At 33.3% G+C, this 27,888-nt stretch overlaps 1 protein-coding gene across 20 annotated transcripts in view; it reads left to right on the top strand.

Annotated features, from left to right (window-relative positions):
- Window positions 1-27,888, top strand: part of RAPGEF2 (Rap guanine nucleotide exchange factor 2) — a 214,743-nt gene that overhangs the window by 164,396 nt on the left and 22,459 nt on the right. For all 20 annotated transcript variants that reach the window (XM_019733145.3, XM_019733141.3, XM_019733144.3 and 17 more), the window contains 10 exons: window positions 3,074-3,205; window positions 10,919-11,096; window positions 17,185-17,321; window positions 17,948-18,106; window positions 23,588-23,740; window positions 23,995-24,159; window positions 26,463-26,570; window positions 26,659-26,862; window positions 26,964-27,072; window positions 27,554-27,800. In XM_019733145.3, the coding sequence (XP_019588704.3) occupies window positions 3,074-3,205; window positions 10,919-11,096; window positions 17,185-17,321; window positions 17,948-18,106; window positions 23,588-23,740; window positions 23,995-24,159; window positions 26,463-26,570; window positions 26,659-26,862; window positions 26,964-27,072; window positions 27,554-27,800 (1,592 nt within the window). The remainder of the gene's footprint in view (window positions 1-3,073; window positions 3,206-10,918; window positions 11,097-17,184; window positions 17,322-17,947; window positions 18,107-23,587; window positions 23,741-23,994; window positions 24,160-26,462; window positions 26,571-26,658; window positions 26,863-26,963; window positions 27,073-27,553; window positions 27,801-27,888) is intronic.

Raw genomic sequence — 27,888 nt, 5'->3', positions numbered from 1 at the left:
GTTAATTTCCCCTTTAATTATTGTTTAATTGTATTTAGGTAATTGCTATATATAGTACCAGTTTCAAAAAAAATATTTTTTGAACAGAATTTTTGTTATAAATGGTGTCTAGCGTCAAAAGATAATTCGCAGCCCTGTTGTAATCTGAAATTTGATAGCATACTGATAGTAATTTAAATATTCTAAAATTTTAAAAGTTTGGAATAAGTGAACCTCCTTGTTTTTGACATGCTGTGCCCCTTTTTTGTGTATTTTCCTCAGACCATGAGTTACTGTCTCCCTAGGGATTCTATGTTCCCCTGTTGCCCTCAGGTTTAAATGTGGGTGCCTGTGCCACTGTTTGTCCCCTGGCTTCCAATCCCTATATAGTTCATTTGCCTCTTAATGACCCATTTCTCTGAGGCATGGCTCAGTCTCTGTTCTACTAGGGCCAAATCAGTTCATTTCACACTCTTTTTCTTTGTGGGAACAACTTCCATACTGTCTCCCATTCCATAACCTTGGCTGACGTGGCCTCTCAATAAAATCTAATCACGGTAATGTTATCCCAATTGATGAAGGAAAATTTTAAGCTTTCTTAAACATGGCATCTATTCCAATAGAACTTTATTTCATGCTCTTCTGCAAAGAACATAGAGGATGTTGGGGAGATGAAAATCCGTGTTTGTAAAACTATGATTTGTTTTTCCCTTGTGCGTAGCACCTATTTCAATGACTTTTTGGGTAATAGAAGTTAGATTTGGAATTGGGAATGTTTTATTCACCTTGATATTGATATTCCCTGTTCCTGAGTTCTGATAGTGCAGGTACTCAATAGATATTTATAAAATAGAATTGAATTCTTAAGAGTGAACGTATTTCTTCTTTTCTCTTTAGACAGTTGTTATGGTTCTTAGCTTAACATCACCACGTAATTCTGGTATTTGTGGCTGCAAGGAAACATAGATTAATAGAGTGTGGTCCACGTAAAGGCTGAATCCATGTCTCTTCTATTAGATTTAGAGCTCTTAGAGCCCCTATTGCTTTCCACACAGTGAATTAAATTCTTAGCCAGGAAAGATGACCAGCTGATGGATACTGAAGACAAGAGAGTCCTATGAGACTTGAATAAATAATTGTTTAGTGAGTAACAATTCATTAGATAGTTATATCTTCATTTGACATATTTATAACTTAATTTGTAAAAATCATACTGTATGACACATATCAACCTGAGTCATGTCTATAAAAGATAATCAATAGAAATCAGTTTGTTGTTCTGTAATTACACGTATCGATTGATGCCTTTTAAAATCTCTGAACCATTGAGTAATGTTTTCCCAGTTGCCTTCTGTGTTAAGTGACTGAATTACATGGGAATGTAGATAGGGTGATGGAGGCTATTTATCATGGCTCATATTATTTTAATATCTGCTATTTATCACTGAACTACATGTAAAATCATAATCATTAATGCATCTTCTGTCTTCAAATGTTCCTGAAGAAATCCTGCAAATATTTCACTATCCCACATTGTGAATAAAACATATAAATTCTTAATTTAGAGGTATTTACCTATCTATTCTATAAATTATTAGTTTCCTAAATATTTCACATCTTCGATGATTATTTTAAAAAACACTCTTAGTGGGATACATCATGTTTGTAATGATTTTGCACATTCGAATAAACATCTCACTTCTCTGAACCCCTCCAACATATGTGTTTTTATCCATTTATTTGGCACCTCATCATATGCCCCCTAATAAATTCATGTTTAAATCTTTCCTTTGATACCTGTCTCCCATGAAGTTAAAAAAATATTTCTGTATGGACTATATTAAATATTACTAAATATCATAATCTATTTATTAAGCTATGTCTGAATGATTGTGGGATGTAAATACATTTTGCCTCTTTGTTTGGTACTTTGATATTTCAAAACCCTTTGGTCATTGTCATAAACCTGAATCACCTCCCTTCAGAGGCTTATTCTAATTTTTGGAATGGTGTCTTATTTTTGGAGGGGGAGAAGGGATGAGGTCAAAGGGAAAAGGGAAAGGTTACTAAGGTTACTTTTATTTAAGTTTTATTTTAACAGTCAGTCTATAGTTATTATTATTCAACAGCTAAAAAGGACCAATATGCAGATAGGAAAGAGAATGATATCCGTATTGTATGATGTCAATTAGCATATATTTTGTAATGTCGTGTGTACTATTGGCCAATATTATAATAGACATGATATTATAGATAGCGTCTTTTTTAATGCAAAAGAATGGGTAATGACTTATAAGAGTGCAAGATTGTTAAGTGCAGTATTTTCTTAATGTCTTATTCACTGACTAGTACATAGTAAAAGGACTCAGTAAATACTTGTTGAGTGGGCAAATGTATGATTGTTTCCATTTTCAATGCATTTTCTTGGCCATGTGGGGGAGTGGCGGAAGCACGTGAGGGAGACTTAGTGAGTCTGTTCAATAGAGTCTATATTTATTTAGGATTTCAGCATGGACAAGTAGAAAAATAATATTTATGTGTATGTGTATAGGTAGGTAAGTGTTGTCAATAAGTTTCTCACTTCTAAGTTCTTTGAGAGCATTCTTTCCTTTGTTTCTCCACAGAGCCTAGCATAGTTACTTCATTGATTCTAAGACACTCGTTCTTTAAAAAAATAATCTTTAAACATCACTTGGGCACATAAAAACCTCAAATCTATTTTCTTATTTAGGTGTTTCTTGTCACAAAATTGCTTTGTGATAGCTAACAAATAATGGTAGATTAATTTTCTCATTGGTGTGTAATTTGAAAATGTTAGCTCATTGAATTAAACACTTACCCAAGTTAATCTTAACCACCACACCCACCTATTTAAGCATTGAATTTAGTATTATTTGAGGTTCATTGAATGCTCATAAACTTTAAAAATTCGTTTCGTGATTTTTGGTAAATAGGGCAATATTTAGTAATTTCTGAATTTAAAAAAATGATTATAGTTTTGGCTAAATGATGTAGAGCATAATATAACTTTTAAATGTCTTCTTGGAGTTCTTGATTCAAATAGTAATCCTAGTTTTTCTTGCTCCTTCCATAGCTTCCTGCAGATTTCACAAAACTACACCTTACTGATAGTCTCCACCCACAGGTGACCCACGTGTCTTCTAGCCATTCAGGATGTAGTATCACTAGTGATTCTGGGAGCAGCAGTCTTTCTGATATCTACCAGGTAAGAAGAGGTTTTTCTTGTCCTTTGCTTCATTTGCATGTATTCCAAGGAGTTTTATGATTATTGATAGAATCTATAAAGTAAATATATGTGTGTATATTATATGTACATCTTTGAACATAAAATATTAATGTTTATACTTCACGCAGACGTAGTGTGTTGCATGTTTGTTGTAGGAAGTACTATCTAATTGTGTTTGTCTCTGCTGTTAACAGTTACCAGAATGATTAAATAGAGTGGTTACAATGGAAATAGTTCTCTTGACTTTATCAATATTTTGTTAATTTGACTATAGATGTATTAGGTCTATGACTCTTTTTTGACTAACACTGTAAGGAAAACTGCAGAATTAAGCTTTTATAGTAATTTTTTCTTGTTAAAGTCTTGAGTATGACAAAAGGAAGAGATGTTAAGATTGGATCATTGAATTGTCTTTCTTGCATTTTTTTAAATTACCTATACATGTTACATATTTGAAATAAATTTTTGTGATGTCGGTGAATATGTAGAAAAGAACCTAGAAATATGTATTCAAAACATGTTTTAAAAGCAAAATAATTTTAAATGTTAAAGAATAGTTCATTGGCTTAGAAAGTGCAAATTTAGGAAAAGTGCCTAAAATATGCAAAGAAGGTCCTTTGGGATGAATCTTTAAATACATACTACTAATAAGGGATTTGGGATGGTATCAAACAAAAAGAACATAATACTTTACAAAGTGTAATTGTTGGCTTCTTAAGAATTGTGATATAAGATGATAAAAATACTTTTCTTTAGAAACATTGTGGTGTTTCAGGATCATTAACGTATTTAGGCAGTGCTAAGTTTCTATTTAAATAAAAAAATACTAAAAGTAACTGAACAATTAGAATGCCATCAGACCAAAACATATGTAAGTCCTAAGTTTAGTAGATCTTAGAAAATTAATTTTGTTTTACAGAGGTATTAGGTTAGTTACCCACTTTTCTATAATTCAAGGGTATTATAGAGAGCATACTGATTAATAATTGACAGTCACAAATAAACTTATTTGCAGATTCTTGGGTGATTAAGAATTTCTCTATTATTTTGCAATAAGAAATATAGTTAATCTGGCCTTTAAAGTAACTTTTCAAATTTCCACTTTGATGTAGTAAGTGTTAACTTGTATTAAGCTGGTGCAAAAATAATTGCGGTTTTCACAATTTTTTTTTTTTACCTTTTTAAACCGCAATTACTTTTGCACCAAACTAATAATTAAATCTTTAGGAAGCAATCTCATTTTCAAATGTTAGAGGAGGAGAGGGTGGTACATCAGGGTAAATTTTCTCTCTGCCCCCTACCCCCAAGCTGCCTATTTTTAGAATTTGATTTCTTTGAACATTTGTTCAAAAGTATCCCTTATAATAGAATAATGAACAGTATAAATAAAATCTGTGCTTTAATTTATATACATTGAAGCATGATGATAGAGCCCTTGTCTTCTAAACTTTGAGATAACTATATGTTTTAAAGGTCAGTAGTGGGAACACAGCTTGAGGTTGTAGCAGTTACCACTGCTTTCTTCAAGTATATACAGACCTGAATGGAACTCCTGGAAGGTAAATGTGTAAGAATGAAGTCAATTGTTTCTAGAATTTATGGAGGCATATTCTGAGGGGAATTCTAGCTTCATGTGTTATTCCCTTGAGTAGACTGAGGTAAGTTCATGAGGAAAATCTTGATGGTACTTCTGCTGCCCCCAGCTACCATGAAAATGTCTGAAAATCCAGGCTGTGGGTGTGAACTCCAAGTTGCTCTGACATGGTTGGAGCCTGCAGTCTAGCTTTTAATTGGGGTATAAATGGAAAAGAGGATCCCTGTGTATTATTTGGATTCATTTTAGTTGAGTTTCAAGGCTATTCATTTCAAACTTGATGACAGGCGTGTGGCCTATAAGTTTATATCCTTCATACAGAGAAATCCATGGATGTATCCAAGGATTTAGTTATGGGCTATTCAAACTTAGCATTTTTTTTATTATTAGTTTTAGGTGTTCAAAACAACTTAATGATTAGACATTTACACCCCTCGCAAAGTGATAACTCCCTGAGTCTACTTCAATACTTGACACTTAATAGAGATTCCCAGTAGACCATATCTATTATCTTTAAATCAGAAATTCTTAAGGTGAGAAGAAGCCTCACATGTGCACTTGGTTCAGTGACTAACCTCGTATTTGAATTCTCTACTGTTTTCCTATCAATCAAGCATCCAATTTATTCTTGAACAATTCCAGGGATGGGCAGTTATCTCCCATGGTGGCCCATTTAATCTTTGTACAATTCTGATTTAGGAAAAAGCTGTCACATTGAAGTGATGGCTGGAGATGGACACAGACAGAGGTTGAAATTAAGTGCTGTGTACAAGAAAGAAAAGGGTCGAATAGTTTTTCTGAGGGTGGGAAGAGAGGGATTCAGGAGCAAAGTAGAATAACTAGCTTTAAGGAAAATACCCTCCTCTGTTTTAACAGGGACATTCCATGGTGGGTTTGCAGTGGGGAGTTGGGGCATTGAGGGAGTTTCTATCTGATGGTTTCTATTTTTCTCTTTGAAGAGTTAAACTGAGAGTAAGAAGATTGGCGGGTAGAGGGTTTTAAGAAGAGAGAAGCTTTGAAATAGTAGTTTCAGAGAGTAGGAGAGCAAATTGACCAAAGCAATGGAGGCGCAATTGAGTTGGTGCTCTCAAATGCACTGTTAAGTAATTTTCTCCACATAAAGAAAGCCAAGATTTGGCTTCCCTCAGGACTGAAGTTTTCTTAAATGAGTGTAATACAAAGATGGATAGAGTGATAAGCCAGGCTCTTTCTGACTGCACAGCTTTGTTTTTGCATGCCTTCTGCCTGGAATGTGTTCTCCTAGCGCGATCTTTCTTTTTTTCTTTTTCTGCTTTCATTTTCAAGTATCATATTCTCGGATAGGTTTTTTTTCCCTTTTTTTTTCTCCTACAAAAAGTAGGTCCTATATTTTGGTTCCTTTACTGGCTTGTCCTTCTATTTAGATTTTAATTGAAACAATTATTACTTTCTATGTTCTGTTTGCCTACTAGATTGACAGCCTCAAGAGGCAGGGAACTTCTCTGTCTTGGCTCTGTTTTCTCTGGTGTCGCGCCAGAAGATCACAGGCATTCAGTAAAGATGTGTTTAATGTATGTGATTGAAATATTAGACTAGGGAAGATAAGAGGTGTGAGAGCTAGATATAGGAAGTAGTAGAGTGTTAAAGACTGAAGGTGAAGATCATGCTTGAATTGAAAAGGGGTTACCTTGAAAATATGGAACATGGAAGCAAGCAAGCGAGTAGGAGGTGGTTGGTGATAGAAAGCAGAATGCCTAAGTTGGTGATATGGGACAATGCAATTTCCAGCCATAATTGGGTCCTGGCTAAATGGTGTGATTATCAGAGCAGTGGCTTAGGTGGGCTGGAATTAGTTGTACAAAAATAGATCAATAAAACAGAGAGTTTAAGGAAAACAGAATTCATATGTTGGATGGATGTTGTACGTAATAGGGGAAGCCTGCCAAATCAATGAAAAAATGATTATTCAATAAGTTGTCTTTGGCATGGGGGAGTCATTTTATAGTCTCACGTTGTATCATAATTAAGATCAAATTCTAAGAGTTAGCAAACTCTTAATAGTATAATATATGATGAAAAATTTAATAATTAAAAGATCAATTGAGACAAAGATTTAAAGTTAGACTATAACTCAGTTATGCAAATTAATAAGAAAAATACTCAGCTCATAATATAACAATATTCAAAGGGCAAGAGTAGGTAATTTGCAGAAGAGAACATGCAAATGTCTATAACTTAAATAAAATATTTAAAACATATTATAATTGAATATATGAGGCTTTAATTATGAAACTATCTTTTCTATCAAATTACCACAGACTTTCTTATAGTAAATATTTATAGATAGACGTTTTACATTGATTAGGATCATAGTTTTTGGAAAGAAAACCCAACAATTTACATTAAGAACTTTAACAAATCGTTCATGTCTTTTAGGAATACACATATTTTTAAAGCTTATTTTAAAATAAAAAAATTGATAACATAAAATTAGGAACCACATAAATTATGATACACAAACTAGATTAATGCAAGCATTAAACTTATTTCCAAATATATTTTCATACTTTCTGTATATACATGGTTTTGTCTGCAGTTCCTACTCACTGTTAGTCTCAGTTAAATTAGTATCAGCATTAGCATTCAGTATAACTTTCTAGCCAATTTATATCGGGGTTCCGACTTAGGTGCTATTTGGGTTAAATATGTATGGTTGAAATTCTGCACAAAACTTATTTACATCAAGAATACTTACTAAGCAACCCTCTTAAACATGGAGGTATGTGGGGGATAGTTAATACGCAAAAGTTTTTTCATAAATGATTTCTAATAGTGAATGATCAAACGTGTGTAGTAATTTTTATTTTAGTTAAGTGAACACTTCACTAGAGCTTTAGTGAAGCTCTTAGCAATATTGTAGTTTGGAGGAAGCTAGAAAATAGCAAGTGTTTTGTTTGTTTATACACAAATACATATTTTCAAACATTTCATGTTTTATGACTTAGGAAAGCAGAAAACATTTTATGACTTTATTATATTTTAGCTATTTTCTTTATGAAGACAGTCTTGAGAAAACTGGCAAAGTATTGTAGTGCAAAGTACTTAGTAGTTTGTGTTGATCAAAACAGATTTTGAGTTCTGGCACAGTTAGTGGTTTTTATTTTGTTTTGTTTACATTGAACAGTTTATTTAATTTTCCTTAGTATTTTCTCATCTGAAAAATAGGGGTAATAATCCTAATTTGTTGAGTTGATATGAAGATTAATTAATATTATTAAAAACATCAAATGTTGTGTTAGATACATTATAGTCATTCAATGTAGGGTTACTGTTTTTATAATTATTGTATGAGCCATTTAACCAGAATTTAATGGGTGCAGTTAGCCTGAGAGAAATTTGTTTTACAGTATGAAGGGGTTGGGGTATTTGGGTTTTGTTTTCTTTGGACAAGTTCTGCCAATATACACTGTGTGCAAAGCTCATTGCTGGGATGGGGAGAGGTAAAGGTATGCAAGTACTGAGATGAAAAAATGTGCCCCCTTGTGGAAGGGACTTTAGATGTAGCCTGTAATGGGCTTTCGTTTCCAATTCCATCCAAGAATAGTTCTATGAATGGCGAGATATAACTCCAGTTCACTAATGATAAAACTAGTTTCGTAGAGGTTAAGTGACTTTCTTAAGTTTAGTACTCTTCTCCTTAGACCAGTTAGTGTTCCCTAAACTTTTAACTTTCAGTCTCCAAAAATCTCATTGTTCATGAGACAGTGATGCCATGCAATTAGTAGATTCCTGAAATGTTGGTTATAAAGTTCTATTTAAAATGTATTGTTAAAAGGAATTCTATAGTATTTTAAAATAAAGTATTTATTTTAAATAAAAATAATCTTCCAAGTTACTGGTTTAGTGAATGTTATTTTGTTAATAATTTCTTAAAGAACAGAATACATGTGACACAGATAGAAAACAATTACTAATTGTTTACACAAATGGGGAGGAGTGTTCAGTTTTGGAGAGATTAATCCAATTCATGTTGGAAAGTCTTTTTGTTCTATTTAAGACTTAAATATAATTCATTTAAATGATAGTAATGATTTCTTTGGTATGACATAAAATACATTTTCAATCTCTTATCATAGACATTTAAAAATTAAATAAAAACCTTAAGTTATATAACTATATTGTTTAAAAGAAGTTTTCGTTTTTATTTCTGTCTTCAGTAGTGCTCCTTCTTCAATCGAGGCTAATATTAAAGAATGTGTATATAGAGGACTGATTGTAAATTTGAAAATATAAGGTGATGAATAATAATCTTCAATGTTAAGATGAGACTGGGGTGAAATATAATCAGAACAAGCATTAGCAAATTGTCACACTTCTAGACTTCAGAAATAAGGTGTGACAACAACGCTGTTAGCCTCGTTTCTCTGATCACAGCCGTAGCATACCACATCGCATCAAGTTCTACTTCAGTTTCAGTGTAGAATTGCAAGACAATTCTGGATTCTGAATTTAAATTAGATGTGTTTCTGAGCGTGTCACAAGTGGTTCTTTCTGCCTCAGTCACAAGGCCTTATTGCTATCTCACCAGAAGTACCTCTGCTCATAATTGCCTTACCCAAGCAGTAAGTAGTATTTATTTAAGGCCATTGTTTAGAGAGCTTTTTTTTTTTGCTTTTTTTTTTTTGTAGGCATTAGGTTTTCCGTTTTCAATTATTCTGTCTTCATGAGGTATTTTGTCTTCAATTATTTTCACCTTAGGTTTTTCTTATAATGTATGTATTTTAGTTCAGGAAATTGTACCTAACAAACTGAAAAGGTGATTAAAAACAGTTTTTTGTTGTTGAACTTTAGAAAATATTAACATTAGCTTGCATTCCTTCAAAATGTAGGACTAAATCTTAAGTTCTATAATATAAACCAAGATTTTAGGAAGATGTGTTGAGAAGAAAATAATACAGCTTATTCTTTAAATATTAACTTAAACTAAATTATGAGGAGTATAGATTATTTTAAATCTATATTTGCCTATACTTAAAAACAAGATGTATTTATTGTCTTTGAAAATCAAGCAGGCTGTGCATTATTTGAAGTTCATAAACTATAATACATGTTTTCTACAAAGTTAATAATTTTATAATAAAATCTTTTCCATATTTTAATGTTTTATCTGGAAAAACACATTTGTGATGTTCAAGATTGATGTAGTTAATGTTTACTTGAATTCTTTTTTACTGTGCTCAAACAGTTTGTGAATTCTGGGTATATAATGTCAAATAAGGCCAATATGTTACGTGCACACATATTGTTGCGATGATAATCACAAAAGGCTACAGGATGCCCTAAAAGGATAAGTGTTCTAAGCTTGAGATAGCCCAGCAAAGAGACCATTTTGAAATTTGTGATTCTAGTCACTAAGAAAATACTCAAGGACTAGAGTATATCTTGATTACTGGAAACTTGATTGGAGCTGGAGTCAACTGTGCTGAGGAATGGGAAGAAATAATGTGTCACCTATAGGCGTGTGGTCTTTTATACATTCTGTTGATTTATAGTTGGAGAGTAGACATGGGGATACTAGAACTAATTGTTCATGTTTTGTTTGCGTATTTATCAAGTTACTTTTGATTTGTGGCTCACTTTTCCATAAAGACCATCTAATAGGAGAAAAGTGGTTCAGTCTTCTTGGCATTAATACATCCATACCGATTCTTTTGTGGAAGGAATTTCTCAGACTTAATTTGTTACCCTTAAGCTCTTAGCTTAAGAGTTATCTTTGAAAAATGGAGTGAAAACAAATACTATCTTTTTCTTTTTTATTCTACTGTGTTTCAAATGCCATATGACAGCTCCGATAAGAAATCAAAATTACTGAGATAAAATCATCAATCCTAACTAAACTTTTAGTGGGAGATAAAAATCACTCATTTTGTTGAAGTCATTCTTTTATTTTACATAGTGTCTGGTACATAAATATTTGTTGATACTGACTACGTGCAACTTAGTGACAGAAAAATTGATGTAATAGAAAATTTAATATTTTGAACTAGACTTATTCTCCTTTTGGTTACAAAAGATTTACTTAAAACAGGTTTTTAAATGTTTGGGGGGTTTGTTTTAAGGCCACAGAAAGCGAGGCTGGTGATATGGACCTGAGTGGACTGCCAGAAACAGCAGTGGATTCTGAAGATGACGACGATGAAGAAGACATCGAGAGAGCATCGGATCCTCTGATGAGCAGGGACATTGTTCGAGACTGCCTGGAGAAGGACCCAATTGACAGGACAGACGATGACATTGGTAAGTTTGGATGAGAAAAAGAATCTGAAAACAATGGAAAATCTTTAGAAGCAAAATTGTCTGATATATTAGAGCCCAAGTAGGGTTTTAAAAGGCATTGATTTACAAATTTCTCTTGTGTGAACAATTGTTGGAAAAAAAATTGTGTTGGAAAAAAATTTTTTTAATCAGTTTTACTTAGTACCTTTGAGAGTCTACAAATAATAAAACTTCCTAGTGAAACTCTTCCATAGCTCACTTGGCTCACTTTGTGACAAAAAAAATTAAAAGTAGACTTCTCAAGAATATGACTTCTGTTAATTTTCTTGTGACCACTATTCCTATTAAGCTCATGTTTTCTGTGTGTAAACATTAGTCAAGTGGCAGTTGGTAAAATTGTCATGTAAATGACTTTGCTTCTGCTCTGAGTCCATATGAAGATGAGACTGACTGGAAGAAAACAGCAGGGTGTCAAGTTAGCAGCATATGAGCTGTGGGAGGTTGAGACTTTTCTGAAGTGCACCCTAAGACATCTAAGTGGCTTTATATCCACTTTCTCTTTCGTTGAGGTTCCCTTTACCCACCTTTGCCATCAGAGCAAGAGTTGAGTTTGTTATAGTGGTTTCATGTTTGAAAATGCCTTCTGCTGTCTGCCTTCTTCCTTAAAATACTGGGAGTGAGAGCAACTTCTGTTAAAGTTATCTTTCTACCACAGGTCTAGAATCTGTAACCACCCTTTGCCTGAGCCCAGAATATCTGTTCTGCCATTCCCCCAGCTCTTTTTGGGCTAATACATATTTGAAGAGAAATTCAAGGAACTCAATCTATTGAGATTAGATGTACGACAGACGCGCATAATTATGAGTGGATGATAGCATGTGTGTTAAGGGAGACAAACATGTATGAAGAAAAATTTTTATCATTTAAGCTACATGTGTATCTAGGAAATTAAAGATGAAAAGGCAAAACCTTGGATTAGATATGAAAATATGATTGAAGTCATTTATGGGAATTGTTAACTATGCATAGATCAATAGCATGTGGTGATAACCATTCATTCATTCAGCTAATGGGACTGAGCTCCTTCTGTGCATGTACTGAACTCTTCTCTAGGTCCTGGCACCTCAGTGGGAACAAGGCAGGAGGGTCCATGCTCTATTGCAGTCTGAAGAATCAAGTGGGGGTGAGAGGGTGATAGAGGTGTGGGAGTGGAGTGAACAGGAGCCTGCTTTAGGAAGGAAGGGCTGCTAAGTTCCCTTGGCAGGGCTCAGAGCCGAATGAACTGAGAAAGGGGAGCCAGCTGTACCTGTGGATCCCAGTACAGAAATGTGTTCTGCGTTAACCTTTCTGGATAAGTATCCTCTAGATTTCTCCTGGAGTAAATGATGGAACTGCTTCTCACGTACCCATCCTTAATTCCTCTTTATTTTACCTATTTCCTTGTCCACTACCTCCACTCCCTATTCCAAAGGTACTGGTAGTTCATAAGACTTTTGAGGGCTCTGCAGCGTAAATTGGAGTGGTTCTGTTTTACCGTCTGAAAAGATAGGGTTTCACTTTTTGTGTCTGATAGCACATGTTCATCTAATTTCCAACATCCCAAATTTTATTTCGTGCTCCTATTCTCTTTGTCTTTGCTGATTTCTTTTTAAAAATCTCTTTATTGCAGTTTTAAAGAATGAAATTGGAAGTGTGTTCAATTTACCGTCTTAATCCAGAATCCTTGCTCATAGGGGATTTTTTTTTAATTAGATTGAACACTGCTTATGAAAAGATAGATGTGGAAGTTATCCTTTTGTGAGCTAATATATCTTCTCTTTTGAATATGTGTGTTTAGTATAGTTACGAAACAGAATGGTGATTATTCAAATATGTGTAGCATCTCATTCCTGGAAATTTGAAACTTTCACTTCTTCATATCTGAGAAAGTTTCTCTCCTTCAATTTCTAGGAAGCAAGAACTATACTGATTCCCATAAAATAATACAAAACTATCTTATTTTTAATGTGCTTATTGATAGAATCTCTACAGTGAATAACATTTCCTTGAATACCAATTCACTTGCAAGCAGCAATGATTTTGATGCTTGCTCTTATCAAATATGCTTTTATTTAAAATAATAAACCACTATCATTAAAGGTAAGGTCTAATGAGTGTTGTTTGGTCTATACAAGATCTTGTATTCTATCTCCTCAAAATAAACCACACATGAGAACACTTTAGCCATTACTTTTGCTGTTACTCTCGTTAAATCTAACTCATCCTCTAGTATTTAGTTAAATCAGACAACTTTCATGTGAATTACAAACATACGTATAATTGATCCTTTCTCTAGATGCCTCTCTTCCTAACCACCTTCGTCTCCCCTGATATGCAAAAAAAGAAGAGACGGCGGGTGTGTGTGTGTGTGTGTGTGTGTGTGTGTGTGTGTGTGTGTGTGTGGTTTAAGTTGAATCAAATGAAATTGCTAATATTCGATCATATTTTAAAAACTGCAGGGATTTAAAAATTTCCCTTTGGGTTCCCATAGATTCTTTTGTGTCCCTTTGTTTCATTCCTTTGAAGAAAGGGACTGTATTCATTTTTGCTTTCCACTCATAACTGTGTAGGTAGCTGATTATTGAATGGTTGTGAATTTAATTTTTTGTTTCGAGGCCTTGACACATTAGGTAGAGAACTACTTGGATCCCTTGCAAAGAATTCTTCCTCCCCTCCCCTCCCACCCTTTCTTTACAACCAAAAAAACCCACAGATTTTTTAAAACATATTACTATTAATTATTTCGTACATAAAATTAAACCAAATCTAATAAGATAAGCTAATTTTCTGAATAGACTTCAGTTTCTGGTGTCTGTGACTTGATTATTTGATTTTCTTTGTGTCACATTTACTAGAAAAAAGTTTTTTAAAATGGCTAATATTTTTCATAAATAATAATATCCCTTTCCTAACAAGATAGGTCACATTCATGTATTATTCTAATTGATTCTTCCAAGCAATATAGAAGAAAGTAGGTCTGCTTCTCCCATGCATGGCTTGGTCTTCCCGTGTCCTAGGAACTACCTTATTTCCCATTCCTAGCTCTGTGTGCCCTAATCCCTTTAACTCTGTAAGATCCCTGTGGCATTATCAGAGTTTATACTGAGCTTCAATAGCCAAATGCTTCCATTTTATACTTACTATTTTTTTAGTATTGGTGATAGAAAGTCTTTATTTTTTTAATTGCTCTAAACCTCCACAGTATAATACATAGTAGAATAGAAGTTATCACAAAACCAGTGATACCCTTAATGAATCTCTGAAAGTCTTAAAAACTCTTAGATATGATCTGGTTAAGCATTTATTTATTTTTAGTTTTTCAACTGAGCCTGGAGAATTATGGACATTTATTAGATGTTTTCTTTCTCCTTTATTGTTTATCCTTCTTATATGTGACGCACTGATATTCTCTATCCTGTTGTAATTTTTTAATGTTCGTCACTACACATGTCACAAATTGATTTCATGACCCACTTAGTATAGTAGGAATCTGCCAAAAAGCAAGAAAAATGTCTATGCAAGGCACTTCAGATCTTTACAGCAAGTATTAGTGAATATATTTTATACTTCACATTCATATATTTAAAATTCCTTAACTATATATGTGGTGATAATTGGGCTTTTATTGTTGTCTAAACACGTTTTGTTACATTGAAAACATTTCTGACAATTTCCAGTCTCATATTTTTCTTAAGACCATGAATCTTTGCTTACCCAAGGAAATTTGGCTATAGCTAGAGGGGAAAAAAAGAGTAAAATGCATGGTCTATAGGTAATATTTTCACACCTTATGGTGAGGGGTGGGGAGTGGTAGCAGAAGAAAACAGGCTAGAAACAGCAGAACTATGATGTGCCAGTCAGAGGACCACGCCTTGTTCATTTGCCTTTACGTTTCAAATCAAAAGGTCAGTGCCTCTGTGAAATGAGGATTCCTACCTCCCATGTGTAGTAATAGATAGGGGTCATCTCTTGCAGTGGTTTCAAAATTGCTTCATTGCTGTTCCCAGGAATAAATATATTTTATGGCATAAGACAAACACACCTACTCATTCTTTCTGTAAGGGATGGGCTTTGCTGCTTCCTTCTCCTTCTTCTCCTCCTCCTTCTCCTCTTCCTCCTACTCCTTCTTCCTTCTTCCTTCTTTTTACACTAAGTTGTATTTTTTACACTGAGTATCCTTCTTCCTTCTTCTCCTTCTTCTCCTTCTTCTCCTTCTTCTCCTTCTTCTCCTTCTTCTCCTTCTTCTCCTTCTTCTCCTTCTTCTCCTTCTTCTCCTTCTTCTTCTTCTTCTTCTTTTTAATTGGGGAACAGTGTTTTTCCAGGACCCATCAGCTCCAAGTCAAGTCATTGTTTTCACTCTAGTTGTGGAGGGCGCAGCTCACTGGCCCATGTGGGAATCAAACCGGTGACGTTGGTGCCATGAGCAGTGCACTCTGACCAACTGAGCCAACCAGCCGCCCCTTCTTCTTTTTTAAATTGCTAGTTGCAACAATAAATTGATTCCTGACCCATCAGTGTAGATCAGGTTGAAGAACAATGTCCTGTTGGACAGAGTCCCTGGGTACCACCTATCATTGTTATGCGCCTGCTGACTGAAGCCACCTTACGTAATGAAAAGTCTTACACAGGAAGGATGACGTAGGGTCTACTCAGAACAGACATTACCCAGCTGGAGCAGAGAAAATCACCCAGTCTGACCTTCTGGCAATGTAATATACATTTATATGCACATATAGTATACATTCACATACAGACTGTATCTTTCTTTTCTACATTGTTTTTGTAGTTAACAAACTATATCCAATAATGTAAAATTGGTCATAAATCCTAACAGAAGGAATGTTCATAGGGAGAGTTTCATTGTGTGGGGACAAGAAAAATATAGTGGAATTTTTACTTAGCCAAAAATTTGAATGACGTGAATATAATAAAGATAATAGTATCAGTTCTCATTTATTAAGCATTTACTCTGTGCTAAGGACTTTACCATCTTTATTGCATTTGATCCTCACCACTGTCCAATAAAGGTAGGTATGCTGTTCTTTTACAAATGAGAAAAGCATGCCTTAAGGAAATTAATCAACTTTCCCAAAGTAGTATAACTAGTAAGTATTCAAATGGTGTCTGACACACACCCTGTGCTCTGTTACCACTTCCTATAATGTCCAGCATGGGTTTTGGAGGCAGACAGTCCTGAATCATGTCGCTGCCTCCTCCCAATTATATGACATCGAGCCTCTGTTTCCTCCTTGTGAAATGAAAAAGAAACACGTACCTCATAGAGCCATGGTGAAGAGTAAGGAAAGAACTTAGTACGTAATTAATAAAACTACCTAATAATAGAGAAAATTAAAAATAAACCACAGGACTTGGAAAGACTGTGAAGTCATCCATCTTGTCATCAGCTAGAACTACACCAAAGTATAAGTGTTTCTTCACAGCATCACCAGTGGAATGATCAAACTTTTCTTCCTTTTTTGTTAATCTGTGGGCTAAGAAACCATATATTAATTTTCATTTGCATCTGTCATATAATGTATATTTTTTAATTGACTGGTTTTAATAGTATTTGTCTGATTCATAGAAAATATCTCTTGGTTTCTAAACCCAGGAATATCTTTAGATTGAAGGTGTTTTTTTCTGCTTCCACTTGCCCTAAAGGCACTGGAATGGACCTACTGGGTTTTTTGGAGAATTCTCGGAGCTATGTTTCGTTTCAGCTTACCATGCTACCCCTTAATACGTCTTAATAAGGTCACAGCTCATTTTTAATAGAAATTCCCTATTTGAAGTTTATTAATTTATTTATTCCCATTAGATTTTGAATTACAGTATATATTGTAGCTCCTGAATCAACAAGGAAATGTCACCATTTCCACAATGACATCATTTGTAGACCCACAAGAAATTCAACTTGTGCTAAAGTACTTAAAAGTAATTGTGTTTTTCAGTGGGCAGAATTGTAGGACATTAAAAAAAAAAGAACCTTTGAACATTCTCTTTGATTGCTTGTTTTTGTGTTTTTTTAAAAAAAGTTGTACTTTTTACATTGAGTATTTTTGCTTTTTAGAACAACTCCTGGAATTTATGCACCAGTTGCCTGCTTTTGCCAATATGACAATGTCGGTGAGACGAGAACTCTGTGCTGTAATGGTATTTGCAGTGGTAGAAAGAGCTGGGACCATAGTGTTAAATGATGGCGAAGAGGTTAGTAAATATTTCTTCCACTTAAAAAGTTTCTGTTTGAGGGTCTTTCAATACAGCAGCAAATGAACAAAAAAAGCAATTTTTATTTTCCCCCTTAAAAAACAATAGGCAGCAGTATGTTTGAATAATTCAAGAATTATGATACGTTCATTATTATGTCTAAGTATTCCAAATCCATTATTTTATTTTCTGTTGATTGTAATATTTCCAATGACATAATAGAGATATTTTAATGTATTAACTTTTCAGATTTTGTAACTTAAATGTTCATAATAGAATGCATTTTGTCAGGACAAAATAATATTCTTATTGAGGTAGTGGTGATTATTTTATCTTGTTTACATATGTTTTGGGGAACAGAGAAATTTTTTCTCTTATGTCATTTAAAGAAGAACATTTAAAGTCAAATTAAAAGAGCGGAATGATGTGTGTACTGTGCTAGACATATAAAAATATGTAGATATATTGTTATACTTTATTCCTTGATCTATGAATTTGGTGAACAGTTAACTTTAGTTATTTGTTCCATCTGTAAAATGAAAGATCTGCTAAATCATTTGTAGAGACCATTCTAGTGTTTACTAGTGCATGATCATGATGTTATTTTCTGCTTCTTTTTTAATTAGCTGGACTCCTGGTCAGTGATTCTGAATGGTTCTGTAGAAGTGACTTATCCAGATGGAAAAGCAGAAATATTATGTATGGGAAATAGTTTTGGTGTCTCTCCAACCATGGACAAAGAATACATGAAAGGAATAATGAGAACAAAGGTGGATGACTGCCAGGTATTAAATATCATTAAAATGTATATTTTATTAATAAAGAACACATACATGCAGTTGTGGTGAGATTTTTCTATCTATATAAATAGGTCACCTTTTTAGATTTATAAGTAAGATTTTAAATTAGAACTATTACTTTTAGTGTTTTAGTGTTTTCATACCCCAGGAAATTAAAAATAAATCTCCCTTAAAGTTATTTGAACTCCACAGAACTAAGTGTTCTATAAATCTGTTCTGTTAAAAAAAGTGTTTATAAATATGGTATTTTAAAATTTCCATCAATAGTTAATAATTATTCATTAAAAAAATGGATGTAAAATTCTCATTATGAAGAGAAATTATAAGTACATTAATAAAGATAATGTGATATAGTTATGCAATGTTTTTTTATTTAAATACGTACAAGATAAGGAATTGATTTTAGAAGTCATGAAAATTAATCTTAGTATGAATCAGTAGAAAGACTTACTAGTAAAAAAAAATTGCTAGTAAAAGAAAATATGTGATAGCAAAAGAAAAATGGGTGTTGATATTATATTAATATTCATTATTTTAAAGCATTTAATAAAAGACTAGAAAAATGATTGAAACCAAATGTGAAATTTAATTAGATTAATATAACTGGTAACTTCTATATTAGTGAGAAGTAAATTTAAAATGCTTTTGTTATCAAGTGTTTATAATGTATGTCTTGTTTTCTTAAAAAAAATTATCTTTGAAAGATAAAATATTTTAATATAAATAAACCACAAGATTTGACTTAGACTATTTAGTATTAAGTGCTAATTATATTTATTAGTCTACAGTCTGAAATACATCTGAATATACTTTATTTTAAAAGAACATCATTGACTTTTTATAGTGTCTGTTAAGTGTTACATAGTATTCATTTAAATTTGCATTTTAAGCATTTTACTTACTAAGAGGAAAAATAGCCATGGCTGTAAGTAAAATCATCTTGCCAAGAGAATCAAAATAATGTTGGCTAATAATTCCTTCAGTGAGCACTGTAGAGGTAAAAAAAATGGCTGCAAATTAAATGTTTTGAATATGTTATGCCAGAAGAGCATTTTAAATGCAGTCAACTCTCAATTACTTGACATAGTAGAGGAAAACAAAATGGTAGGCAAATCTTGAAGTCTTTATTTGGCCTGGAAATGTGCATTTAGAATAAATCATATGAGATATTTCAGTTCTGGAATTGTGTTCCAAAAAGTAAAGCCAAGCTAGAAAATTGTTAAAGATTTCTCTATCCTATTATGTCTTATTAGTTCCTCCCTGAACCTTTTTGCATATTGGCATTACTAGAGCATTTGAGTTGGAGTCTCTGCCCTTAAAGGGCAAATAAAAGTTATTTTATTTCTGAGAATTCAACTATTACCTTAATAGTTCTTAACTGGCCAACATTTTTTGTTAGAAATTTTGTAATCATGGGAATAAAATGATATAGGAGTCATAGAAATGTTTCAGAATAATTGACAACAGTGTTACATGCCTGAATATTACAGTGCTTAAATAATGTCAAATGTACCAGGTAACATTAAATATTTACCTGGGAGTCTGGGAAAGGAAGAGGAGGTAGATATTAGGGAAGAAAGTCTTAATTTATTTACCAGATGAAGAAATGGTAGGAAACCCAGAGCGAGAGCAGGCAAGGTAGGCTCCGAAAGAAAACTCTGAGTAAGACGCCTAGATTCCTATAACTCCTGATAGGAGGTTCCCAGAAATCCAAAGAGGGTCAAGGGTGAGTTACCTACTAGAGAAAGTCTCTCTCTTCCTCCTCACTCCATGCCAAGCCAATGTAAAGGGCACATGTTCAAACAGGGATTTCAAGAATCCCTCTTGTACTTGCACCAACCCATCTTTCAGCCCTGACATTCATTCCCTCAGTAGTAGAACAAGGATGGAGGATAAAATTGACCATTTAATGTAAATGCTTGTTTGGGGTAGTATGTTAAAATGTCATATATTTGTCATAAAGTACAAAAGTCAGATCATCCTCTTGTTAGGGAAAGTAAAGGAAATGATGAGAATCATATTTTCATTCATCCATAAAATGGCCTCCATAAGATGCAGACATTCTACTGAGCACACTGTAGGCAATCAACAGGCCCTGAATGACATGAACAAAAATGGTGTTTCATTCTCTTTACCAAGAAGAAGCAACTTTGCTTAGGGTTGGCCCTAATTTTCTTACATTCCATTGGGTTCTGGAAATAAATATTGGGTAATGTGATACCTGGTTGAACTCATGTTAAGCCTAAGGACACAATAGTGCATAGATTAAATGTAACACTTAATTCTATTTATTTGGAGCCCACGATAAGTTCAAGGTTGTGTTTTGCCCTGGATCCCTTCTCTGTATGCTCCTCTCTTTCAGTGCTCTTCTTTCGGTATCTATTCTCGTTCCCATTTGGTTCAAAGGACGAAGGCAGGGCTAGGTATAGACATCCTATGGCACCAGGCGATTGGTAATAGTTTTCCATTCCCCACATGCCTCATTCTTTTCTTTTTCCCCTCTTCTTGTTCCTTTTCCTTTCTTCCTCTTCTCCTCTCCTTGTCCCTTTCTCCTTCTCCACTGTCTATGACTTAGGCTTACCACTGTCACCCCAGACATTGCTTAGCCCAGCCATACACCCTCCCATGTGTGAACAATTAGTTATGAATTCCCCTTAAAGACCACAAAGTACCAGTTTATACAGATCTAACCTCTTAAGGTAAATCTGTTAGACTCACCTTTTCCTGAGGGCATGGGAGCTAATGATGCTTTGAATTTATAAAGTAGTTTTGGAAGAGAAAGTGGTTGCATGGATAAATTGAAAGTTGACTATTCTGTATTACAATCAAAGTTTAATTTTACTTCAGTTTTGTATCATACATAATTTTTCTACTAAATATAAATTGTGATGTCGTGTGCCCAAAAGAGAATAATTCTGTGACATGAACTGCCATTGACCTTTTATAATATGAGCGGAATCTTGTTTGGATTTTTATTTTGCATCAGGGTGCCAAGATCATACAGTACTTCATTTCATGTGTTAACAGTTATCTGAAAGTATAAAACCTCACCAAAACAAATAAGTACTTAATTCACAAATTTTCAACTGACTCCATCATACCAGTGAAAATTGTAATTTCTCACTAGATCTACAAACTTCTTAAAGCAAAAAATAAATCTGCTACTAAAAATATAGATAAATGTTTTTAGCTAAAATTAATTTCATTTTAGCTATCAGCTCTGTATGGCCACATTAGAAATTCAGATTGGGATGTTTTTTCTCTTTTTTTTTTAATAGTATTTCAGTTTGATACAGAAGAAATGCCCAAGCTGTCTGTCTAGACATCAAGAATTTCAAATCAAACTTATTCTCATTTCCTTAAATCCTTAGTCAAGAAGATGAATTTTGGTACATTTCTCTTCAGAAATCATTTTTTCTATCTACTTATGCATTTTAACTTAGGGATGTATTTCCTTTTGGGGAGATCAATGAGAAAATGATAGAATTATGTACTCTAAAACTGAGTACAAGAAAGAACATCTGAGGTTATTTGGAGCTATGGGGAACAATTTTGTTGCTCTGTAACAAGAAAAAAAGAAAAATATTTTGGAGACAGGAAAGTAAGGGCCACGTATTTCACACACACACACAAACATACCTGTAGTCAGTGATGTAGAAATAAGTTTTTTTAAAGGAATTTTTCAAAATTAAACTATGCACAATTACTTAAGAGAAAAGCCTATATCTTTTGAATTTTAACTTTTAGATTCTAAACTCTTAATAGACAAATTAGTGATATGATATCAACCAAGTCGGTAGAAGAAACAATATTGGAACATGCTATTTCTCCAGTGTGAACTGCTCCTGCTACTGTTTCAGGAGAACACAAAGGAATAGTTCTGATGGTTAGAACAACAGTTGACCCTTGAACAACGGGTTTGAACTGTGCAGGTCCACTTATACGTGGATTTTTTTTTCAGTAAATACATACAGTACTGTAAATATATTTTCTCTTATAATTTTTTAATAACATTTTTCTTTTCTCTAGCTTACTTTATTGTAAGAATAAAGTATGTAATACATAAAACATAAAAACACTTTATTGATTATACAGAAAGCATGGAAAATATAGAAAAGTATATTAAAAAAGGAAAGTCACTTGTGATTTGCATTGCTCGGAGATAATTACTAACATTTTTTTATATTCACTTCTAAGATTTTGATATGAGCACACAATTTTTTTTAAATTAGAGACATTGGGCAAATTAGCATGCCGTTGCTACAGCTGTGTCCTCATCTGTACACTGGGGATAATAATAGTACCTTCTTTATGGGATGATTTGGAGAATAAATTGAGAAAGTTCTGTAAGGCTACTGCAGTATGATGGTGGTGATGATGATGATGATGTCATCATTATAAATATTACAATGTTTGGTTTTGCATCTTTGAAAGAATTTAATGGAATATCATGAACATTAAGCCAGAACTCTAAATGTCCTATGAAAATATGGTTTTGGAAGACTATTACATATTTTATCTTTTATATGCTATAATTGAACCATCCCCCTTTTTCATCTTTTTACATTAAAGGAGAAAAAGAAATGTTCGGTCTTTTTTATTCTCAAATGATTTCTGAAATAAGAATAAATCGTTCAAAATTCAGAGATGACAGTGTTTTTTATTTACCTAAGAATTGACTCTTGTCTTCTCACTGGCCTTCTCCCTGGCCTTTGGTTAATTTGTGTAATAAGTGATTTCTGTATTTCATGCTTAACTTTCTTTAAAACTAGTAAGAAATGTAATTAAGTGGTTTGCTCTAAGCCTTGAAATTTTTTATATTCGGAGTCATGGAGAAGTAATAGCTTGATATGCATATTATTGTTAACTTTTCTTTAAGAGCAAGAATTACCCTTAATACAAGTTGTAAGGAATAATGACTGGAACTTAACAAAGATGTGGCTTTCTTTGTGGACCTCTTTTGAACAGACTTTCTAAAACGATGTCTTATGAACATAATTAGCAAATTTATAATATCTACCCCAAGTACCCATGGATTTTCTATGTGTTTTATTCAAACCATCTTTATTTTAAAATCTTGCTTTTGAAATCTTTTAAATCCACTAAGTGGTCATTATGTTTTTATATCTATCCTCCTAAGAGTCCAATCCCCTTCTATAATGTTTTTAATTGTTAAAGAGGCATGAAAAAGGGACTCTCCTAATTTTATCATCTAATTTTTAAAATTGTTAAGATTTTTAATATAAACTACATATAAATATTCTAAAAAAGGAAACTTTTCTTGACCAAAGAAGAAATACATTAAAAAGTGGAGTAGTGATTAAGGTTCATTAGTGCACTCATTAGAAAGTATGGGAAGGACATAGAGAAATGTCAGTGTTCAATAATTAAAACACTGAATTATTAGTACTGCTGGGTCTCTTGGAAGCACTTTATCATTAACACGTGCCTTATATTTTATGCCAGTTTGTCTGCATAGCCCAGCAAGATTATTGCCGTATTCTCAACCAAGTAGAAAAGAATATGCAAAAAGTGGAGGAGGAAGGAGAAATTGTTATGGTGAAAGAACATCGAGAACTTGACCGAACTGGAACAAGGAAGGGACACATTGTCATTAAGGTAAAACAAACATGACTACTTTTTTGTATCAGTTATGACAACTTAAGATTCCCCGACCCCATTTTTATGCATAAGTTCTCTTAAAAGTTACCAGTGATAAAAAAAATCTTTAAATTTCCTGACGAAGAGCAGTTTTATTTGTTATTATATAGGTTAGTCCCCAGTTCATCTTACGTGGATGATTTGGAATCAAGGTACCATATAGATAGACGATACTTATGCAAAGCAGTGATTAAACCTTTTATTTGTTACAGGGCACCTCAGAAAGACTCACAATGCATTTGGTGGAAGAGCATTCAGTAGTGGATCCAACGTTCATAGAAGACTTCCTGTTGACCTATAGGACTTTTCTTTCTAGCCCCATGGAAGTGGGCAAGAAGTTATTGGAGTGGTTTAATGACCCGAGCCTCAGGGATAAGGTTGGAAAATATATTCTAGTTTGACTTCTAAATATGACTACTCATATATTAACTTAAGGATACTTTTATATTGATTATATTTGTTACACTAGTCATGTTCAAATTATTTTAATAGAATAAGAGGATGTACTTTCTAAGCAAAAATGATACGTGTTATTTTTTGTTATAAGTTTCTAGGGGTCAGTCCTAGAAATGTCCTTTTTTTTCTCTCTTCTTTTTTAATGCAAAAGCTAATAAATTGACCAGCAAATGGTTAAACGGTAGTTCTGTTGAGAATGTTTTAAAACACAAAACCCAGACATCTGGATTCCTTAGGAATCTGCATGCTCTAGTTTGGTAGATGGTCAGTGTACACCAGACAAAAGTTGCACTTTTTAAATTGGCACCAGAGCAGCATTTCATTGAAACCGTTTCTAATTGGTGGGTCCCAGGAATATAATTCTAAACAGACCCTGTTTAGCAGCTCTCAAGAGCTCCGTCAAGGCTAGATGGATGATAAACTACATAGCCGGATGAGGTTTGAGAGTTAATCATTGTCTGTACTCATTTCTCCTGTCCCTGTGCAGTCTGATTTACATGAGACAGACTTGGGAGAGGCGGGGTAAGAAAATCCAGAACAGGAGGCTGGCGCTGAAAACCCCAAGTGCTAGTGCTGCTCCAGCCACTGATGTAGAGAAATCATTTGGACAGTAATGCTTTTCCTTTCATGTCCTGAAAGTCACAGGCCAGATCTCAACTGAGCTCTTCAACCGTAAAAACTTGGTTTGAGTATTGCTGCTGCCGTTTACCACATGTGTCATCTGACCCTCCTGACTCTTATTTATTTACTTGTATAATGAATAACCAACATCCTTTGGGGTTGTGGAGAAGATGAATAATAGAAATAAAGTTCTTTATGTTGTTTATACATCTTAAAGGATTTTTGGTGGTGGTGGTAGTTAGTGGTTTCCAATTTATGATTTATGAGCCTCGTTTTTCTAATGTGCATTATGGCTAGAAGATTTTTAAGTTGGCGCCTCAGCTGCAAAATTTTAATTTCATGAATAGGTCAGGTGTTAGATATAGTTTTAAAGGAGCTACTCTTCTGGGTTTCCTAAATTTGAAAATTTTGGCAATAGTGGTAGTAAATGACAAAAAAATTAATATAAATACCAAGATTTGACTCCTGAGTGATTAGTCAGGTTATATACTATAATTTGTCACAATATATTAACTATAAACAGAATTTTAACAATAGTTAAAAATGAACTATATACCATTATCTCTGTTTCTTTACTACAAGAATAGCATGCTTAATTTCCTCACTTTAAGAGGTTAATGTTTGAAAACAATTCTATGGAAAATTATTTTCTCGGTTATTAAAAATTTAGAAAATTAAACTTATATAAAAGAAAACTAGTACTTTTATATTTAAAGTTGCAGTTATACTCACTTCATTTAGTAAAATTTTATTGAGAATTTACTTTATGTCAGGCAGGCATTGTTATAAGTCTTAAGGATACCCTTAGAATGTAATAGATAAAGTTGTATTCATGGAACTTCCAGTCTAATGGACATCAGTCACACAGTTCTTGCTAAGTACAAAACAAATATTTTATAAGTGTGAGTGTGTGTATTGGCTGTGTAAAAGTGTAGGGCTCTGAGAAAAGATGTGTAGGGTAAGAAAAGGCTATTCATTTTTCTTGACAAATTAAAGGTGTTAAAAGCCTTCTAGTTCTTAATGTTAAAAATTGCATATAACTCCTAGCGAGCACTTTGCTTTTACAGCTTGTTCCTTTATAGATCTTTCTAGGATTAATACTATTCGTCCCACTTGTCTATTCTGCCCTCTACCTTTATTTTTTAGTTTCTGTCTTCTTTTGTCTTATATTCATTTATTTTGGTTTTAATATAGCTTTGTGTTTATCATGACCTGTTTCAAATGTAGCTTGAGAGTAAGTAAGATATAAGTTAATTACCATCCTTCACAGACTCAAAGCCTTGCTTGGCAAAACAATGTAAAGTCTATATGCAAATATAAATTATATTTTTTCAGAAGGTCATTTTCTTATGACTAAAATCCTTGCTGAGGATTTTTGCTATTATTAGTTTATTTTCTTGTTCGTTGTTATTTGGTGAATTGTTAGATTGTTTTTGTTTCTTTTTTAATGGAAATTTTATTAAATGCTTAATGATGGGGTGTGGGGTCCTTCTGGTTCCACACCCCCATTCCCTTCTCATTAGATTGTTTTTGAAATTACTGCAATTGCAATTTTTTAACACTAAATTTTTAGAAAAACTATTGAAAATAATTGATTTTTCAGGTTACACGGGTAGTATTATTGTGGGTGAATAATCACTTCAATGACTTTGAAGGAGATCCTGCTATGACTCGATTTCTAGAAGAATTTGAAAATAATCTGGAACGAGAGGTAATAGTTGTGATATTTAAAAAACCATCAGCTTTAAGTTCATTTTATGCAGCGTATCTTTGAAACCACTCTTTCTGAACTCTTATAGAAAATGGGTGGACATCTAAGGCTGTTAAATATTGCATGTGCAGCTAAAGCAAAAAGAAGACTGATGACATTAACAAAACCATCCCGAGAAGCTCCTCTGCCTTTTCTCTTGCTTGGAGGCTCAGAGAAGGGATTTGGAATTTTTGTGGACAGTGTCGATTCTGGTAGCAAAGCAACTGAAGCAGGCTTGAAACGAGGGGATCAGGTATGGTATTTCTAAATCCAAACTTTAAGGGTCAGTATTGTGGGGTTTTTTTTCTTCCTTCAGTTGGGATACTGAAATTAATTTTCTAATTTTATTTTTAGATATTAGAAGTAAATGGTCAAAACTTTGAAAATATTCAGCTATCAAAAGCCATGGAAATTCTTAGAAATAACACGCACTTGTCTATCACTGTGAAAACCAATTTATTTGGTAAGTTTTTTGCGTACTGTCATTTTTATTCTTTTTTTTTTTTTTACATTTAGGTCTTAATCATGAAAAAGTCATTTTTATAAGTAATATTTCAAACATCATAAGAATAAAAATAGTTATAGTAAAATGCATAGATATAGAATTAATTATGTAAGTATGTAATTTGATCTAAATCAGAATCTTCTGACATGAGGACCATAAAAATTATGTTTCATCAATGTTTTTATTCATGAATACTTTAAATACCTATGCATTCAAAGAATATACTACTTACTTTAACTTATTCAGAGTGGAAATGATAGAGCAATGTTATGAAGCAGATTCTTGGTGTCATTCATTCGGTGGAGTAGTGATTTTCTACAGGATTACAGTTTTGATAGCTGAAATCTATGCTTCTCATCTGTTTCCAAGTTCTGCAATTCCTTTGGAATTGTTCAGATTTTTAATAATGGGTGTTTTGTGGTGTTTATTTCCATTTTAGTATTTAAAGAACTTCTAACAAGATTGTCAGAAGAGAAAAGAAATGGTGCCCCTCACCTTCCTAAAATTGGTGACATCAAAAAGGCCAGTCGCTACTCCATTCCAGATCTTGCTGTAGATGTAGAACAGGTGATAGGACTTGAAAAAGTAAATAAAAAAAGTAAAGCCAACACTGTTGGAGGAAGGAACAAGCTGAAAAAGATACTTGACAAGACTCGGATCAGTATCTTGCCACAGAAACCATATAAGTAAGTGTCCATGTAAATTCTCTGTGCACTGTTTTATGTGTTATAATAATATGTAAAGGTGATGACATAATTAGTGTTTGCATGTGAG

This window comes from Rhinolophus sinicus, chromosome 15, assembly GCF_057876585.1.
Source record: "Rhinolophus sinicus isolate RSI-liver-muscle chromosome 15, RSI-T2T, whole genome shotgun sequence".
NCBI classification, from domain to species: domain Eukaryota; kingdom Metazoa; phylum Chordata; class Mammalia; order Chiroptera; family Rhinolophidae; genus Rhinolophus; species Rhinolophus sinicus.
The sequence above is the reverse complement of the archived record's forward strand: the minus strand, read 5'-3'. Positions and strand labels throughout refer to the sequence as shown.